The 18,677-nt window shown below is 42.4% G+C and overlaps 1 protein-coding gene across 2 annotated transcripts in view; it reads right to left on the bottom strand.

Moving 5' to 3' along the window:
- Positions 1-12,900: 12,900 nt before the first annotated feature.
- Positions 12,901-18,677, bottom strand: part of ATP2C1 (ATPase secretory pathway Ca2+ transporting 1) — a 175,734-nt gene continuing 169,957 nt past the window's right edge. For both annotated transcript variants that reach the window (XM_004464741.5, XM_058290625.2), the window contains exons 24-27: positions 18,083-18,230; positions 17,169-17,264; positions 15,711-15,852; positions 12,901-13,953 (exon numbers count right to left, since the gene is read on the bottom strand). In XM_004464741.5, coding sequence (XP_004464798.1) covers positions 13,823-13,953; positions 15,711-15,852; positions 17,169-17,264; positions 18,083-18,230 — 517 coding nt within the window. In that variant the 3' untranslated portion in view covers positions 12,901-13,822. The remainder of the gene's footprint in view (positions 13,954-15,710; positions 15,853-17,168; positions 17,265-18,082; positions 18,231-18,677) is intronic.

Here is an 18,677-nt window from a genome sequence, read left to right as displayed (position 1 = left end):
GTAAGTGGAAGCTGGTTTCCACTGTGTGCTTTGTGTGTGAGGTGTGGCCTGGGAGAGGCCGAGGACCCCACACACAACACCGTCCACCGGACGTGAGCTGTGGCCTAGCAGGACCACAGCAGGGTCAGCAGGCACTTGGGGGGCAGAAATTGAACTGCAGTGGACCCAGCAAAAAAAGAAACTAGCCTAAGCAGCTAGATCTAGGAAAGGAAGGAGGCACCAGTTAAAAGAAATGAAAATATCAGAGCTATGTGCCGCGATGCCAAGTCCAGACTGCAGGCCTTGACCCTTAATGGGATGTGGAATTAGTAAGTCATAACCAACATCTTAAAAATGGAAACGCAAAGCGGAAGGAATCAGATGTGGTATCCCGAGTTAGCCTGTACGCAGAGTGCGCTCCTCAGGGTGAAAGGCAGCCAGGAGTCAGGCTCTGCTCTGAGCCCACTGGAGGCTGCGAAAGAGACATCCTAGAGCTTGGAGCTGTCGCCAGTTCCAGATAACGTGAAGGAGAAGATCAAGTGCAATGAGTACGTTTGGGTGGGATCTAAAGATGTGCAAGTATACCCTGGCCTTCATTTTACTTCTGTTCGTATATAAATTGTGTACATCCTTTTTTCTCTACTCTCCCACTATTGTACTCGGTAATAACCAAAGGCCGCTTTAAGCTGCCATTTTGCACAGGCCTGTGTCCAGTTCCTAGGATCAATCCTCCACTTTCCGTAAGTGCGCAGCATCAGCCCTTGTCTCTCTCTCTCATACACACACCGCCTCTGAAGTGTTGACCTGCTTTAGCCATTTACAAAAACGGAAAACACAATCTCATCTGCTCTTTAAGTTTTAAACCCAAACAACTATTTCAAATAAGAGTTTTTGAAATGTGGTTTTATTTTATAAGAACAAAAGGCTGCTTTAATAAGGCAGTAGTTTTTATGTCTCTAAAGAGATGATAGGACCAAAACTTATCAAGAGAAGAATAGTTATGCATCTATTTTTGAGAAGAGCTGTGTTTTATCAGCGGAGTCTATCTAATGGGGACCGTAAGCATGTAAAACCTTTGCTGCATCAAAACTATTTGCTGATGACCTGAAGTTCAGCACCAATCTGGAAATTAAAATACCAGTGTGAGTGTCCTATTTTCTGGTTTATCATCAGCACTGCTCTTTGAGACCAGATTTGCATTCAAAAACCATTTATTCCCAGTTTGCTAGGTACCAAACCGGGGAGTGTATGGGCTAGGGTTTAATTACAAGTCAACTGAATTCTATCACTCATCATTTTTCTTTAGAGGAATTTCCCAAGCAACAAGGTCTTGTCTTAGCAGACTTAGGAAGTCGGGTTCCGACAGCTTTACAAGTCTAAGGAATTGAAGCTCCGTGATGTCCATTCATTCTTTTCCTCTGTGGAAACTCAGTTACCTACTCTGGTGAATATGTTCTTCTGTATCAGGCAGGCAGCCACAGGCCCTTACAAGGTCCCTGAAGGGTTCACTTAATTCCCATAGTAGCTGACCCCCCCGAACCGTGCTTGCATAGCTGCATGGGGAGACAACACACAGTGGAATAACGAGGGCATCACTTTATACAGTAAGCTGTCAGGTGCAAAACGGCAGACTGCAGGTGGAATGCTGCAATGGAGAGACAGCTGCAGGTGAGCAGAGGTTAAATCACAGGGTTCTACAGAGACGGGTGCAATTCAGCAGGTGCAGAAAGCCACAGGAGCACCTGTGCACAGGTACGCCATTACAGCCACACCCCATGTTTCATCTGTAAAACCTACAGCTTTCTGTTATTAAGTCTTAAGGTCCTTCTCTTTATGATTCTAGCAAATGAAATCTCACCTGAGGATTTAGAAGTGTAAGTCTTCAATTAGTAGTTTAACAAAAGGAATTCAGGCTAGCTAAGAATAATACATTTTAGGAATAAAATTAGATAAAAACTTATTAGAATGTGTTCTGTATTTAAGTGATGATGAAATTATACTTGAGGTTTATTTGTAAAATTCCTTTTTGAAACACCTGGGCCTTGAAAGTTCATAAATATCCTGGAAATAGGCCTTTCATGCCAGCTGGTCACATGGAAAAGAATATTCAAATTAATTAAAATTTTAGTAAGAGCTGGTGGCAGTTTGATGATATTTATGAATTCCAAAGAGAGATACTATATGTTTATAAACTGGTCTGTGCCTCTGGGCATGGTACCCCTTCGATTGTATTAAAGTAATAAACTTTATTAATAATCAAAATTAGGGTGACCTAATGAGGTAGCCACCCTAACTCATTAGGGCGCCTCATAGTTCAGGCCCCGCCCCCTTGGTGGGCTAAGCACACGGACACTCAATCACGGGCACGGCAGTGGATAAACAGAGACCACCACCACAGGAGAGGCCCCAGGAAGAGATGAGCCTGAGAGCCTACAGGTGACCTTGTGGCGAGAACGTGGCAGCTGAGAAGCGCTGTGCAATGAGCCCTAGAACAGCCCACAGCTGAGATGGGAAGAAGCTGGGACCACGGAGCTCAAGAGCAGGGGCAGGCTGGGCCCTCGCAGACGTCACCCGCCATCTTGCTTCAACAGTGTCCACAGACGTTTGGTGAGAAAGTATCTCCTAAGGTACCTTGAGTGGGACTCTTAGGGCCTTGTGAGTTTAAGCTTCTTCCTCAAATAAATACCCTTTATAAAAGCCAAGGGTGCTGGTATTTTGCATCAGCACCCCTTTGGCTGACTAATACAGAGCCTTTTTTTTTTTTTAATAGCCAGAAAGGTCTTAATTATCTTTTCTTTTGTGCATAAAAGTAAATGAATCAATGACTATGCCTCAGATCCTCTATAAAATGGGATGGATCATAATAGTTCAAATGACTAAGGATTAAATATCATGTACTTTTACTTAACACAGTACTAAAAATATACAGTAAATGACAGCTGAAGCCAGAGCATAGCAAGTGACCAGAGAAGAGTGCTGAGCAAAAAGATCAAGGCCCCAGGACACCAGCACTGCCAAAGTCAAGAGTAGAACTACGCAGAAACAGAGGTCACCATTTTCAAATGTGGCTAAGACTGGGGAAGAAGGGTGAAAACATGAGAAGAAAATAATTACAGCAGTTTCAGCAGAATTGTAGGCCACACTGGAAAGGGTGGAGAAGTACTGAGAAAAAACAGAATCATGAGAACGGACCAGAAGAACGATGTGCTTGTGCCCCTCCTACCGCAGACCGGAACTACCCAAATGTGTGCTTGTGCCCCTCCTACTGATTTCATTGTGCAAGTTTTCTGTACTTTTTAAAAAACACAATCTTCAAGAGCCCTAGACAGATTTAGAGCCGCGGTTCTTTTTTTAAGATTTATTTATTTCTCTCCCCTTCTCCCCCCGCCCCGCCCCAGTTGTCTGCCCTTTGTGTTCATTCGCTTTGTGTTCTTCTGTGACCGATTCTATCCTTATCAGCAGCACCGGGAATCTGTGTCTCTTTTTGTTGCATCATCTTGCTGTATGAACTCTCTGTGTGTGCGGTGCCACTTCTGGACAGGCTGCACTTTTTTCAAATGGGGTGGCTCTCCTTACGGGGTGCACTCCTTGCGCATGGGGCTCCCCCACGCGGGGGACACCCCTGCATGGCAGGGCACTCCTTGCACGCATCAGCACTGCACATGGGCCAGCTCCACACGGGTCAGGGAGGCCCGGGGTTTGAACCGCAGACTTCCTTTGTGGTAGGCAGAAGCAAGGGGTTCTTAACCTTTTTTGTTCCACAGACCCCTCTGCCCATCAGGTGAAAACCGTGGCCCCCTTCTCATAATGTAGTTTTATGACCTTCACCTAGCGTCAGATGTAACAACTACACAATTTTTCGAGATATGCAACAACTGAAAACTGATATGAAATGCGTACTGCTGTACTTTACTGCATACATTCATTAGTGAAGGAAATGCTAGATTTTAGTTAGAGGTCACAGAAAATAAAGACAGCAAGTTGATTTTTCAGTTCTAGCTCAGGAGCCCCGGTGAAGAGCCCTCGGCTTGGACATCCTCCTACTTGCGGGAACGTCCTCTCCGGCACCTTCAGGGTCCGTCCTGGCCTGGCTCCTGGCCCTAAGTTGCGCCCAGCTTCCTGTGGGGGCCTCCTGGCAGCACACGCGATTTGGCTGGCCTGGCACGCCATGGACCCAGAGCGGCCTGGAGAGCAGGCGTCATGGGGGCAAGGGGGTGAACGTCACTTCTGTAGACAGAACTCAGCAGCACTGGCCCCAACGTGGTGGCCTTCCACTGTCATGGAAAACAAGCGCGGGGCTCTTGGCATATACCCCACGTCTTTTGATGGCCTCATTTCAGTCAAGACAGCGGAATGTGACTCCGTACTTAGTACCAGCTTGAAGCTAAACACCGTTTCTCTGGCCTCCCCACTCCAGCCAGGTCTCTCGCACGTCTTCCAGGGGTCGCAACAACGCCGACATTCAGGTCAGGCCACAGGTAGAACCTCACACGGAGGAGGAAGTTTTCCATGTGAAAGTGACTGCAGCGGGCTGTGGAACCACTCTGTAAAAACGGGAGACAGGTTTAACTGCAGTAACATGGAAAAGTTTCCATCAAGTTTCACTGGATCCAATTTTGCTTTTCATTTTTGGTGTTTTTTTTCCCCACTGGGGGCGGATCAAATGCCAAATAAACTTTTGCAATACACGTGGTGCAATCATTTTTCTTTGTCCTAGTCTTGATAACATTTTAGATACTTAAAAAGTCTTTCTCTTGATATATACATATTTAAATATTTAAATACATACATTTAAGAAGCAATTTGGGGACACTTGAGATTTCTGTGTATAAAATAACTCATCACAAGGATCGGGAATAGCTGGGAATGTTTTTATTGGAGGAAAAACATTATATTAAATTACAACTTAAGCACACTTATCAACTCAATTCATAATTTACTCTGAAAAAAGGGGGGGGGGGGTTTGTAAATGTACCCATGAGAACAATTAAGAAATTAAGAGCTGGGAAGCTGATTTGGCTCAACTGATAGAGCGTCTGTCTACCAAATGGGATGTCCAGGGTTCAAACCTAGGGCCTCCTGACGCGTGTGGAGCTGGCCCATGCACAGTGCTGATGTACGCAAGGAGTGCCGTGCCACACGGGTGTCCCCCACATAGGGGAGCCCGCGCAAGGAGTGCGCCCCGTAAGGAGAGCCGCCCAGTGCGAAAGAAAGTGCAGCCAGCCCAGGAATGGCACCGCACACACGGAGAGCTGACGCTGCAAGATGATGCAACAAAAAGAGACACAGATTCCGGGTGCCGCCGACCAGAATACAAGGGGACACAGAAGAACACACAGTGGATGGACACAGAGAGCAGACAACTGGCGGGGGAGTGGGGGAGAGAAATAAAAAAAAATAAGTCTTCCAAAAAAAAAAAAAAAAGGAATTAGAGCTAAAATTGCTACAGTAATACAACATTATTTATGTCTTCTGGAACCCTGTTCAAATTTCCTATTCAATTGCCATTCATTTGTGTGGAACTAGGTATAGTTTAGAAGAGGGAGAAACAGGTTCTGTTGTGGATAAGTCAAACATTTTAGGCATTTAAGCAGACAACAATTAGGAAGTTGGATATATGTCTGGAGCAAAGAGAAGTCCTAAAGGTAAATTTATAATTAGTAATTGACACTGATGGTCTTTGGGTGGTGAGATTTTGAAATGTTTTCCTCTTCTATTCCTGTATTTACTAAATATTGCCAATGAGTAGGCTGTACTACTATACTCAAAGGAATGTTTAACATTTGAAGCCTCTGGAAAAGATGGCATCAAGAGCAAGCTGTGGGCAGCAGACTTGGTCCAGTGGTTGGGGCATCCGCCTACCACACGGGAGGTCCAGGGTTCAAACCCCGGGCCTCCTTGACCCGTGTGGAGCTGGCCCATGTGCAGTGCCGATGCGCGCAAGGAGTGCTGTGCCACGCAGGGGTGTCCCCGCGTAGGGGAGCCCCACGCGCAAGGAGTGCGCCCCGTAAGGAGAGCCGCCCAGAACGAAAGAAAGTGCAGCCTGCCCGGGAATGGCGCCGCACACACGGAGAGGTGACACAAGATGACACAACAAAAAAAAAAGAAACACAGATTCCCGTGCCGCTGACAACAGCAGAAGCGGGCAAAGAACACGCAGCAAAATGGACACAGAGAACAGACAACTAGGGTGGGGGGGAGAAATTAATTTTTTAAAAAAAATGAGCAAGCTTCCAAGAAACTATCAAAAAACAAGGGAGGTAAAAATGGGGGCCGGGAGGTGAGCCTTTGTTGTTGGTATCTGGGAAGGGTGACATCCCCAAACCCAGATTTTCCAATCATAACTCCCTGTAGTCTTTCTAGGTCCAGACTTCTGCAAGACTTTTTCAAAGGCAAACTGTAAAGAAAGCGACCCTATAATGGAAACCAGTTTCTATGATGTATCTCTGCTGGAAAGCCGGAAGTAATGGACAACCAAGGGAAGACTGCAAGTGGAATGTGTTAGGAAACACCATCCCGGTAACATGAGACGCATTATGCAAACACAATTTGGTTTAGAATACTGTTTTGTGAAAACAAGCTAGAGAGTGTTTTTCCTCCAGACTGGCCTGTTAGGGTACTTTGGTTTCTATTATTACTAAACTTTTTCTTCCCTAAGGAAGATAACACGTTAGCCTATCCACATTAAGCCTGTCGAGTGTTTCTATTAGGAGGAAATAACCAGCAAGGGGCAGCCCCCACTGCTCCTGTGCACTCAGGGTGGGTGGAGGGAACAGGGAGACCAGTGAGGAGCAGCTTCTGGTGGAGAGAAGCGTGTGGGCACACAGCGGGCGGACGGCAGGCGAGCCTCGGCGAGGCGGCTGGCCTGTGAGCCACGGCTTACGTCCCCGCTCACGACGCCAAGGACAGACCGGTCTGACTCTGCACGCGGCCTTCGTAAGGCCAAAGAGAGTCACGACGTCAGACCTGCTCCAGGTGCGTCCTGCCCGGAGGACACCCGGTTGGGAGGCTGGAGGTGGAGAAAACTGACGCTACCTCCCTTCTGGGCCGCCAAGCGCACCGCCAAGGATGAGCTGCCTCTCTGATTATTTGAGTGAGTGGACAGCAGGTGCGTTCTGGGCTCTGTGGGCAGGGGTTTCTGCTGCAGTGACCCACCTCCACTGCGGTAGCAGGGAAGCCGCGACGGATGAACGCAGGATTGAGTGTGCATGCTGGGTGACGATGAAACTGCAGTGACCAAGGCAGGGGGCAGCCTGATCCAGCCCACAGGCCAGCTTCCCAGCCCCCAAAACTACGGCAGGGACTTTTTCTCTAACGTATAACATCTCTAGCAAATTCATGGGCCATCCAGACCAGCTCCATGTACAAAAACACCTGAAAAGTCAAATGTAATCATAATATGAAAACTTATGGCTAGGAGAAAAGAATACAAATGAAAAACTACTAACTCACATCTCCCTAAAGTTTAATAATGTGTAAAATTTGTCATGCCTTTCCTACCACACGTCATTTTCTTTTTTTTTTTTTTAATTTATTTTTTATTGACTTTGTAATAATATTACATTAAAAATATATATGTGAGGTCCCATTCAACCCCACCCCCCCACCCCCCCTCTCCCCCCCCCAACAACACTCGTTCCCATTATCATGACACATCCATTGGATTTGGTAAGTACATCTTTGGGCACCTCTGCACCTCATATACATTGGTTCACATCATGGCCCATACTCTCCTCTATTCCATCAAGTGGGCCCTGTGAGGATTTACAACGTCCGGTGATTACCTCTGAAGCACCATCCAGGGCAGCTCCATGTCCCGAAGACTCCTCCACCTCTCATCTCTTCCTGCCTTTCCCCATACCCTTTGTCCATTATGTCCACTTTTCCCAATCCAATGCCACCTCACACGTCATTTTCTACATCATCACCTGGTATGACTAGAGTCCGCTACATATTAACTTCAACGACAATGTTTTGTAGGACTTACATGCCATTATGCTTTTAAGATGCAGACTTGAGGAAGAAGAGCAAATGGTTATGGCATTAGAGTATTTTCTTTATGGCCAGAAGATGGCACCAAACTCTCACTTCTCAACTAACACACTTTAGTATATTTATCAGAAGACCTTAACAGAAAATTGCTTTTAATGTGATTGAATGGATTAATATTTTTAAAAAGCAATTGTATTAAAAGACACATTTTAAGTTCAAAACTAGAAAACACAGTGCCTAAAAATGGACCTCTGGAACTCATGTTATCTGTCCAATTTCTAGCACAGACTGCTCAAAGCACTGAGATATATATGGTTTCTGCTCATAGGATTTTTAAGTAAGACAATGCGATTACTGGTGAAGAAATAAGTGTTAGGGCACCCTTGGGTTGCAGCTGAAGGGTGGTCTGCTAGGCCTAACAGCTACAGAACGACCATAGAAACTGTGCCTTTGCCAGCCTATGTGTCAACATGGTTAGAACTGCGCAGAAAGGGCTGAGCACGGCGGTGAGACGCGCACAGGGAGCGCCGTGAAGCAGCTGCGCAGGCGGGGCTGTGGGGGCGGCACTTGCGCACCCAGGAGAGTAAGCGCGTGCCGGCCAGAAGGGAGGGCTAAGGACCACGAGCTTGGCTCTGGCTGCAGCGACGCCCTCAGCCTCTCCCCACCCAGCACCTCTGTTCTCTCCTTTCCCAGCCCACTGTGCCGCTTAAGAGCCTCAGAGCCAAAGCCAGCCAGACCTCGGGTCTGCCCTTCCTGTGCCTTCATGGCATGTTGTCTGTGTTGCTCTTTAGTGTAAATAAACTGTTCATGTATTTTTAAAATGGCTCAGATATTTGGTTTCCCTTTCCTCCACAAGCTCGAACACTTAAATTCATTATGAATGCAAAGAGAAAAATACACCAAAATTTCTGTCTAAATTAATCTGTGAAGTGGCTTGGACTTTAAACTTTTAATGCTTTCTAAAACTAAAGGCCCACAATTTTATGCCCAATTTATGGCTGCACTGACTCTTAACAGTGTTTACAAGAAGTGGTACTCTCCCCACAACACACACCCCTTGGGAGCAATCTGGGAGGCTTCAGCAGGATGGTTAGCATTTCTCAGCTGGGCTTTAAAGAACAATTTAGAGTCTCAAAAGTAGGACAGAGGAAAAGATTTCAAGGTGAAGGACAAGTGTCAAGACTTAGAAGTAGACTATGTTAGAATCTTGTGTGGGAAATGAAGCTAGAAAGGCCCAAGAAGAATTAGGAGTAAAATGAACAAAATCAATATTGTTTTCTAGTCTCTGGACATGAATTACCTGTTCAGGGCAAGTACCTGTTTTCTACCATGGATGCTGTTCACTCTGTGGGTTTCCAGACAGCGCAAACGTCAGCATAAGCTGCGCGGCCCTTTGCTGTATAGACTTCCAACCCTTGAGAGTGTCTTACTGCAGATATAAAAAAGATGTGACAATAATTCTGTTTTCTAGTTAATAATCTTAACAGATTAATTTTGAAAACTCTATAACAAAGGTGGCAGAAATGTTTTCTTGTCCACTTAGGACAGTCTTGCATTTTGAACTTACACAATTGTTAGCTGATTCTAGTTAGCTATATGCTAAAGAAACTACGTTTTAAAAAAATCAATTCCCTCAAAGCTGAATTTACATTCATTTAAACCTTTAATATTGGCAAATATATATATATATATATATACTGTTGCTTGTGAAGGGAAACTATTTTGCATCTAAATTATAATTAGTGAGCCATGGCTTTAATTCTTACTGTGCTAGAAAGCTTATATAACATGTTCACCGGCAAATCTCAAGGACAACACAAAGTTCACAGTTCAAAATGACCCACCTCTCAATAAAGCCTGCAGGGCTTTGGTTAGTCTTTCAATAGTTCTACTAGGTAGGGTAGACGGCCCAAACCAGGTACTTCGCGAATTTTCCTTTTCCTCCCACCAATCCCACCAATACTCTCTCTCAGAAGAATGAGTTCCATGCCTTCCTCCCCATCCGGACCGTTTTGGCTCAGTTATCCCTTTGACCCCTAAGCTTCCACCATTTGTGACCAGTCTCTGTTTCCAGGCTTCACAACCCACTCTCTGTGCCGCCATCAGCATGTTACAAGATAAAAACCCAAACTTACATCTCACTCTGGAAACCCTCCTGTGTTCTAAGAGACAAAGCGAACATCCCCGCCTCCGGCACCACAGGCCCCTGCCGCCCTGCCAGCGTCGCCGCACACCCCCCGCCCCAGCCCTTCACCCCGAAAGGCCCTGACTCCCTGCCATTTTCACGCGTGCGTCCACTTCCCAACACCCCTGCACAGGCCGTGCCCTTTGGGAACAATGTGCTCCTGTTCTCTACTGGAGAGCCCCAACTTAAGGAATTCTTGATTCAGATGCCATTCGTTTTAGGAAATTTCTCTGACAAGCTCCTCTCATGAAGTTATTTCTCTCCTTCCAACTACTATACGCATTTTGGATAGCATTAACCACTGTACTCAGATGTATTTCACATTGGTCTCCAGAGTGAAGCTGAGAAGTTCCCAAAGGCAACCTTTTATTTCTTTATAAATTAAAAACCTACAAGTGTTTGCAGACTATATCTGCATTACTATCAGAGAAAGGTTAACCTTTATTTATTATCAACAATAATCAACTCTAGCAACCAACATCCACAATAAGGTTGTCAAACAAGAGTCAACAGTCACACCAAGTGCTAAGTGACCTCGAGGAACCTGAAGCAGGGCAGTCTGTCTCTGCAGTCACACAACACCTGGAACTAATCATTAGCCACACCACATTATCGGCTGCCAATCACTACGTTTGACTCAGAGGAGCTCCAACTAAAAAAGCCCTTGAAAGATTTTCAAATGACAGTGTCAAGGGAAACTTCCTGAAATGTGCTCTGGACACATTTTAATGTAAGTGTACTTTAAAAAATAAACGTGCAAACTAACTTTCTTAAAACTGCTTGGTAAGTTACATCCCGAGCCACCCGTTCATGAGCTCCCCCAGGACAGAGATGTCGTTATTTTTCTATACCTAACACAATCCAAGTGCCCAGTCACTGCCACCTGACAAGACAATCGATTCATCCGTCTCATTTCTTGGGTGAGTTGTATGCAGAAATAAAATGCACGTGAATTCCCAAGTGACAGCGCCAGAAAACAATGTGAATTTAATCAAGGCTCCTAGATAAAATATTTACTGTTAGCCCCCAATTCATTTCAGTGAGAAACTATTTTAAATACGGCCAATACTCATTTTACCTATGTACTATATTAAACAGATTAGAACAAAGTGATTTTAGGAAGACTGCATGGGTTTGAAAGGTACATGTGTACTGCCCCGGGGGTCTGGGCACTGCTCTGTAGCATCCCCCCGGGAGCCCTCGGGGGCTGGCTGCACCCAGGGGGCCTGGGCACTGCTCCGCAGCATCCCCCCGGGGACCCTCAGGGAGCTGGCTGCACCCAGGGGGCCTGGGCATGGTTCAGCGTCCCCCAGGGGTCCTCGGGGAGCTGGCTGCACCAGTTTCACCTCGGTTCTTGCGATGTTCAGCACAGGCGTGAAAGAACACATCCACCTTGGTTCTGTGCAGCCAGTTTTGATCATCTGAGAACTGTCTGCCCAGCCTGTGAATTATCCCAAATTCCTTTCTTTTCTTCCCTGGAAATATTCACATTTTAGCCACTATTTGAGCCCAAACAACTCTACAAGGTAGTTTGACAAGGAAGCGTCAAATGAGTCTGTATGGTTAGAGACTCTAGCAAATAGTAGGACTAGCAAATGAGGTTAAAAAGTAAAAATTTTAGATACCAGCACATTTAAATTACCTATTCTAATTTGGATTATTACAGAAAATTGAAATCTACATGTAATAAACTTCTTTTTAAATCACAGATTCTGTGGTATTCCCTGATTTCTGTATTTTTAGCACCTCTAGGGATAATTTTTAAATTATCCTCCATAATGACTGAAGATCAATTTATGAAAAGAAATACTTTTTCTTTATGGTTCAAAAACCATGAAAAGAAATATTTTTAAGGTTCAAAATCCAAATGACAGGATAGGCACATTTAATTCAAACTAGCCATACACTAGACCTAGAATGCAAAACAAAAGATTGACATGCATTCCATACCTATTTCAAATCTTTGTAATAAAGAAAGATCATTACAAAATTGTGGTATGAGACACCTAGTCACTAAAACTAGAGTTAATTAGAAAATGCCCTCCATGTAAAGTAATGAAATGGAACAAAATTATTTTTGACGACTGAGTTTAAAGGGTAAAACAGAATTGCAGGTATATTAGCTACTATACTCAACTGTTTCAGTAACAAGGACTCAGAGAATAGATATTTTTCATATTGTTAGGGACACTATTTCAGTGCTAGTAATTTCTCATTTAATACTGGTGATAAAAGCAAGAGAGTGGTTTATCCTAACAATTTAAAAACTGCAGGATGATTTGAACATAAAATACAAAACTTACTAAGCTTACAGAAAAATTAAACCTCCAAGAATTTAAGAAATGTTTCTGTTTATAGTAAGAAATATTGAGTAGGAAAATGGAGTTCTAATTTTGAATTTCTGGCCTTCATTTGCCATATACTCGAAAGCAAGTCACCAACATTCACCCCAAATCCATCTATTTGTCTAACAAGCCCAGTGAAAAAGAAAGAAGGAGGCAGAGAGCAGATGGTGGAACTAGGAGAAGGGACGGGCTGAGGGCTGTGTAATGGGCTGCTGCAACCTTAGCCACAGAAGCTGCAGGTCCATGAAGAGCTCAGCCAGCACAGAACTGTCCACTGAATCCGCTTCATGACTGTCTGCCTGATTTGGGGTGTTTATATTCTATAAACCTAGTAGCCTATACTTCCTAAGAAATATACACATTAAAACAAATTAAAAATAATGAAATTCAGTTAGTCAGTTGAGGTACTTGGATTTATATTTAAGGGGTAACAAAATGATGTTTGACAAAGTATACATTTATATTTAGCTCAAAAAGGAATGACATGGTAATATAATGTTATAACTTTCAGCCCAGTCTTAAGTGTTTCCAATTCTATAACTAAGAATTAATTACAGACACTGCTAACCTAACTAGAAAGTGACTTGATAATCCTGTGTCAATTTTGCTAGACAGAAGACTTACACTTAAAAAAAAAGAAGCAACCATTTACACTTACTAAGAAAAGCAAACATTTACTTCAAATTGCAGTATAGGCTTTTCAATCACAAAAAGAAAGAAAAGAACAGTGATCTGACAGTGGTTGCATCCTGTGCAAAAATCTTGAGATACAAAAATGGTAGCACAAGGTATCTGAGTTGCTTACATTGCAGAAAAAAGGAAATACAGTAGCTGAATTATGGCACTCCTGGGACTCAGTTTCTCAACCAAAGAGATTGCCTTTGAAATAATTAAATTTATTTGTGTTATTAGTAAGAAAATCCCACCACCATAAATAATACAATATTTAAAATTTAAAAAAACAACTTATATCTCTCTAAGATAGTGTATCGGTACTGTTAGACCTCTTAAGTGCAGAAGGTGGTTCAGGCTTTGCCTTTTTTTTTTTTTTTAAATTAAATAACTGCCCATATGCTTCGTAAAGTTCCACTCAATTGCGAAAGCCAACTTAAATCACAGAATATGTTATCAAAGTTGCATAATTTCACTTGGGACTGCCAGCAGGTTAAAGTCTCTCATCAAGTCTTTAACATCAACGCTCATTTTTAGTCAATGGAAAGTGACAAAGTCCTCAAATCTTCATTAATCCTCTTGAACTTGCCCTTCTAAATGATTCTCAGACTGCAATTCCTAGTTTGCAAATAAAAGAATGCAATATGCATCATACTTCAAGAAAAGACGACGGTGCCGCGCTAGCGTGCTTCTGGATCTTCTCCCTGCTCCTTTCGACCTTCTTTATGACCTCGGCCACTACGCACACTGAAGAGGTGAGCCCCAAAAGAAACAGCAGGTCTGCAACAGAAGGCGAGATGGAGGTTTACAACTCTTTAACACTCAGCTGCAAAAGCTTAATGACTTATATCTTCTAGTATTTTACACAGTTTTTAATTGTGTTGTTCCACAACCATTCCACAAAGTAGGCACAATCAATCATCTTCAGTTTAAAGAATGTGAAAAGGCTGAAGATATGAATAGACTTATCCCAAGTCCAAAGCTAGGAAATGGAGCAGGCAGTGCAGGGGCCCTAAGCCTTGCCGAAGCATGGGTGAACGTCAAGTGGCTAGTCTTTTAATACAGAAAGTGTTCTCTATTTAATGGTAACAGCCTATAAAGAGCACAATTCAAGCAGGAGTGATCAATATGACTAAAAATGTATATTTGAAGATTATTTAGCCATTTACATCTACTTTTTCAATTTCAAAGCCTAAAAGAGTTCATCCATAAAGACAGGTCTAAAATATGTTCTATAATGTATTGATTCATATTTATTGCTTAAAAAAAATCTCAGTTGTCCCCTTAATTTTTTTTTTAAAAGACGACGACGTGAACGTGGAATTAAAATATAGAAATTAAGCAAGTTCAACTTTAAGGTAAATTTTAACTTATAGCAAGAAATTCAGATTGGGGGATAAAACATAGACCACAGTGGACTTACTAGTATTCTAGTATACACGTATTGTGACTCTAGCAACGGAAGAAATTCTATCATTGACGTGGAGACAGTGGCCACAGGAGTTGCTAAAGGCAGGGAGAGGGAAGAAGAGGTGTGATATAGGGGCATATTTGGGACTTGGGAATTGTCCTGAATGACTCTGCAAAGACAGATACAGGACATTATATACCCTGCCATAACCTACAAAATTGAGTGAGAGAGAGTGTAAACTTCAATGTAAACTGTAATCCATGCTTACTAGCAGTGCTCCAAAATGTGTTCATCAATTACAATGAATGTACCACACTAATGAAAATTGTTAATGTGGGAAAAAGGGGAGGGGTGTGGGGCATATGGAAATCCCCTATATTTTTTATATAACCTTTTATGCAATCTATGTATCTTTCAAAAATAAATTGAAAATATATTTAAAAAAATAAAATGGATTACGTGGAAACCAACAAAAAATAAATCCCATTTTTACGCATACACCAAATTAACCTAAAAACCCAAATATTAAGGGTAGCATTAAAATAAAATACTTTGTTGTCCCTCACAATTACATAAGATTAATTTTTAAATATACCATATACTGATTTAATGCATACTGTATGAAAGAATAATGTCTAACTTGCACAGAATGAAACTTTCCACTTTTAGTAAGGTCAAACTAATGTTTTATGAATTCAGAACCTGGAAATCAGCAATAATAAAATATCTTAACTATCAAAAATTATAATTTTAAAGAGGAGCAATTTGTTTATTGAGCTTAAATCTATATTGTTTTTTTCTCCATATTAAGACTGAAATGAAACAATTTAAAATACTATTACTCTACAGTAGGTTTTGATTTGCCAAATCTCAGATTACCAATGATTTTATAACTGTTAACCTATAAAGAAAGAAAAACAAACAAAAAACAAAAGCCCTCCAGGCAGAAGAATGATTCTCTGAAGTTCCGCAAATGAAGAAATACAGCATTCTTCTTCAAACCAACTCAGTCTCTCTTATTAAATTTCACGGTTTTAAAAGAAATTTTATTAGAACAAATGCATCAGAAAACACTAAGGATAATTCATCTAAAATACATAAATTATAAAGAGAACATTTTCTTTACCCAGTATGCTTAGGCTCTCTGTTTGAAAAACTTTCTGAAGTGGAGGAAAGTAAATAACTAATAACTGTCCCATGATGGATCCAAGAACGGCATAGCAAAACATTTTATTACTGCAGAGTCCAATCTCAAATACAGATTTGGTCTGTTGGCAAAACACAAGAGTTCAATTATTCTTCCTTGTTCACAGAAACAATTTCCTTATTATTACATTCTTCTCTACCATTATTAGTAAGCTAGAAACAGTACTTCTATATTTATTTATTTATTTTTTTTAGAGATTTATTTATTTATTTAATTTCCCCCCCTCCCCCAGTTGTCTGTTCTTGGTGTCTATTTGCTGCGTCTTGTTTCTTTGTCCGCTTCTGTTGTCGTCAGCGGCACAGGAAGTGTGGGCGGCGCCATTCCTGGGCAGGCTGCTCTTTCTTTTCACGCTGGGCGGCTTTCCTCACGGGCGCACTCCTTGCGCGTGGGGCTCCCCCACGCAGGGGACACCCTTGCGTGGCACGGCACTCCTTGCGCGCATCAGCACTGCGCATGGCCAGCTGCACACGGGTCAAGGAGGCCCGGGGTTTGAACCGCGGACCTCCCATGTGGTAGACGGACACCCTAACCACTGGGCCAAAGTCCGTTTCCCAGTACTTCTATATTTAAATGAGTTTACCTAAAAACTACATTAAGTAATCACTGAACTCTATAATGCTGGTACCATGAAAACTCAATTTCAACTCTTTTGGAATAATTCAGATGGAATAAGGGTAAATGTGAAAGAAGCTTCTATTTATCAAGAGATGTGGTTTTAAAATGGTGGTGTACTGATGGGTCTAGAGGCAAAGGGGAAACCTACTTCAGTATCCCGAAGCGTTAGGATAAACCATTTCTATCCAATCATTAATGGACAGAATGGACCTAGTTATATATGTATTGAAAAAAGTAAAACTGTGTTTTGTGAAAAAAATAAATGTACAAGTTCTTCAAAAATTAGTTCACATTAGTGAGAATTCACTGTACTTAAAAAGAGCTAACCTAGCTAATGTTAATAGTTAAGGATTCATCAAGTGTTTTAAAACTGAAACGAACAGGGATCCGTCTCAAATGGAACTGGTTTCCAAGGATGTTAAGTTTGAAAAGTAGCATGAGGGCCTAGACCATTAACTTCCATCAAAGTACCTCAGCCAAGAGGCAGTGACCTTCAGATAAAACACGGGAAGAAAGGCACAGTTAAAGTGTCCTGAGCTTTGATATGCTGAGAAGTCATGGAAAAAAGTACGTACAAAATTATTCTAGAACTTCCAAGATGAGACTAACAGCGCAAGCCTGCAGCAAGACTGTGCCTGCTGCTGCTCTGCTGTGACCACACAACTGGGCATGCGAACAGCCACACTCCTCGCCTACTCACTGCCCGCTATCAGAGAGTGCTCTACAGGATGAAGTCCATGAGCTAGGTTCACCTAAGCATACCTGGGATCTGGAACTCAGTGCATTGAACATGTCAAAAAACACAAAACACGTGAAGGTCATTGTTGTGTCTCGAGGTGTTATCACATTGTCTCGTAGCTGAAAAGAGAATGAAATAACTTCAGTGGCTCTATTGCTTTGATTTGCTTTGGCTTTTAATTCAGTGATGTTATGTTCTGCAGGTGCTCTAACTAGAGTCAAGGCACAAACACAAAGCATAAAAAAGGCAGCAGAGATGAAGGTCACTGGTGGAATTTGCCTGAATCGCACTCTGGTGCTGTGGGGTTTATAACAACAGGAGAGTGACAGCATTAGCAAGGTAAGAGGAGACACACGGGTGTGGGGGGGTGGCCTCAGCTTAGGTAGGCTGGCAAGCAAAGAAACGGGCTGGAATTCTGTGCCCATAGTGTGCTGCCCTCCCCCCCACCTCCACTCCAGAGGCTCAGAGCCCCTATTAATGCCACTGTCACCCTGTCAGGGCATGAATTAAATGGACAAATACCGCATAAAGTTTTTAAAGGGCTAACGTGTTCTTTCCATTTGGATGAAATAACTTTAAAACATAACAGCTACCCAAAATGCCATTCAAATAAATCACCCAGTGAACAGGTGCAGTCTGTATAGTGAAAAGTAAAAGCTCTTCTCATGAACACTGGAAATTAAAACTTTCCTTTTTAATGACAAAGTAGCTATATTAAAAACTCACAGAAAAGAAAAAAAAAAACCTCAGATTTCTTAATTTCTCCTCAAATTTTAATTTTTAATGTCTATTCCATTTGCTATTTCTGCAGATTTGAATTATTCTAATGAATCAACCAGGAATTTTATCAACCCATAAAGACTGACAGTGAACTATCCTTAAATGTCTTCCTAACCTACAGAATGCATGCTAACAAAGAGGTGAGCCAATCATCTACCTCCCTCCAGAAGACAAACAACGTCCCACAAACAATGATTATTGATGAAACAAGTATTTTAAGTATCAAGTTTTTGGTCAAAATGCTGTCCTTCCAGTTGCGTGGAGGTTTGCGAATGACATCTTTATCCACTGGTTCTACTCCAAGGCTGAAAAAGAGAGAGAAAAGTTTGGATCATCACACCTCATTAACCTCAATTATCCAGTAAAGTAAATGTTTTCTAATTGAAACAAAATGTTGAGCTAAAGAAAACTGAGCTATGATTACTCAAAAATAATACTGATTTTGTCACTATCATCTTTTTCCAGTTTCACACTGTTCATTTGGCATAGTTTTCTAGGGAATTTCATTTACATCTGAGTTTACTTGTATCAAATATGGCCTGAATGACAGGACCTACCAACTGGGCTTTGAGATGTATTCCATGCAAGGAGGTTCTGACTGAGAGGACTTACTGAAATGGCCAGTGATGTATCACTGAACCACCCTTCCACACTGGGAAAGGACACAGATGCCCCTACTATTACAAAAGGGAATAGTTAGACCCTTAGGTACTTCAATACTTTCCCAAATCTCTAAAACTGAAAAGAGGACC

This window comes from Dasypus novemcinctus, chromosome 31 (genome assembly GCF_030445035.2).
Source record: "Dasypus novemcinctus isolate mDasNov1 chromosome 31, mDasNov1.1.hap2, whole genome shotgun sequence".
Lineage (NCBI taxonomy): Eukaryota > Metazoa > Chordata > Mammalia > Cingulata > Dasypodidae > Dasypus > Dasypus novemcinctus.
Note: the sequence above shows the minus strand (reverse complement) of the source record. Positions and strands in the feature narration are given on the sequence as shown.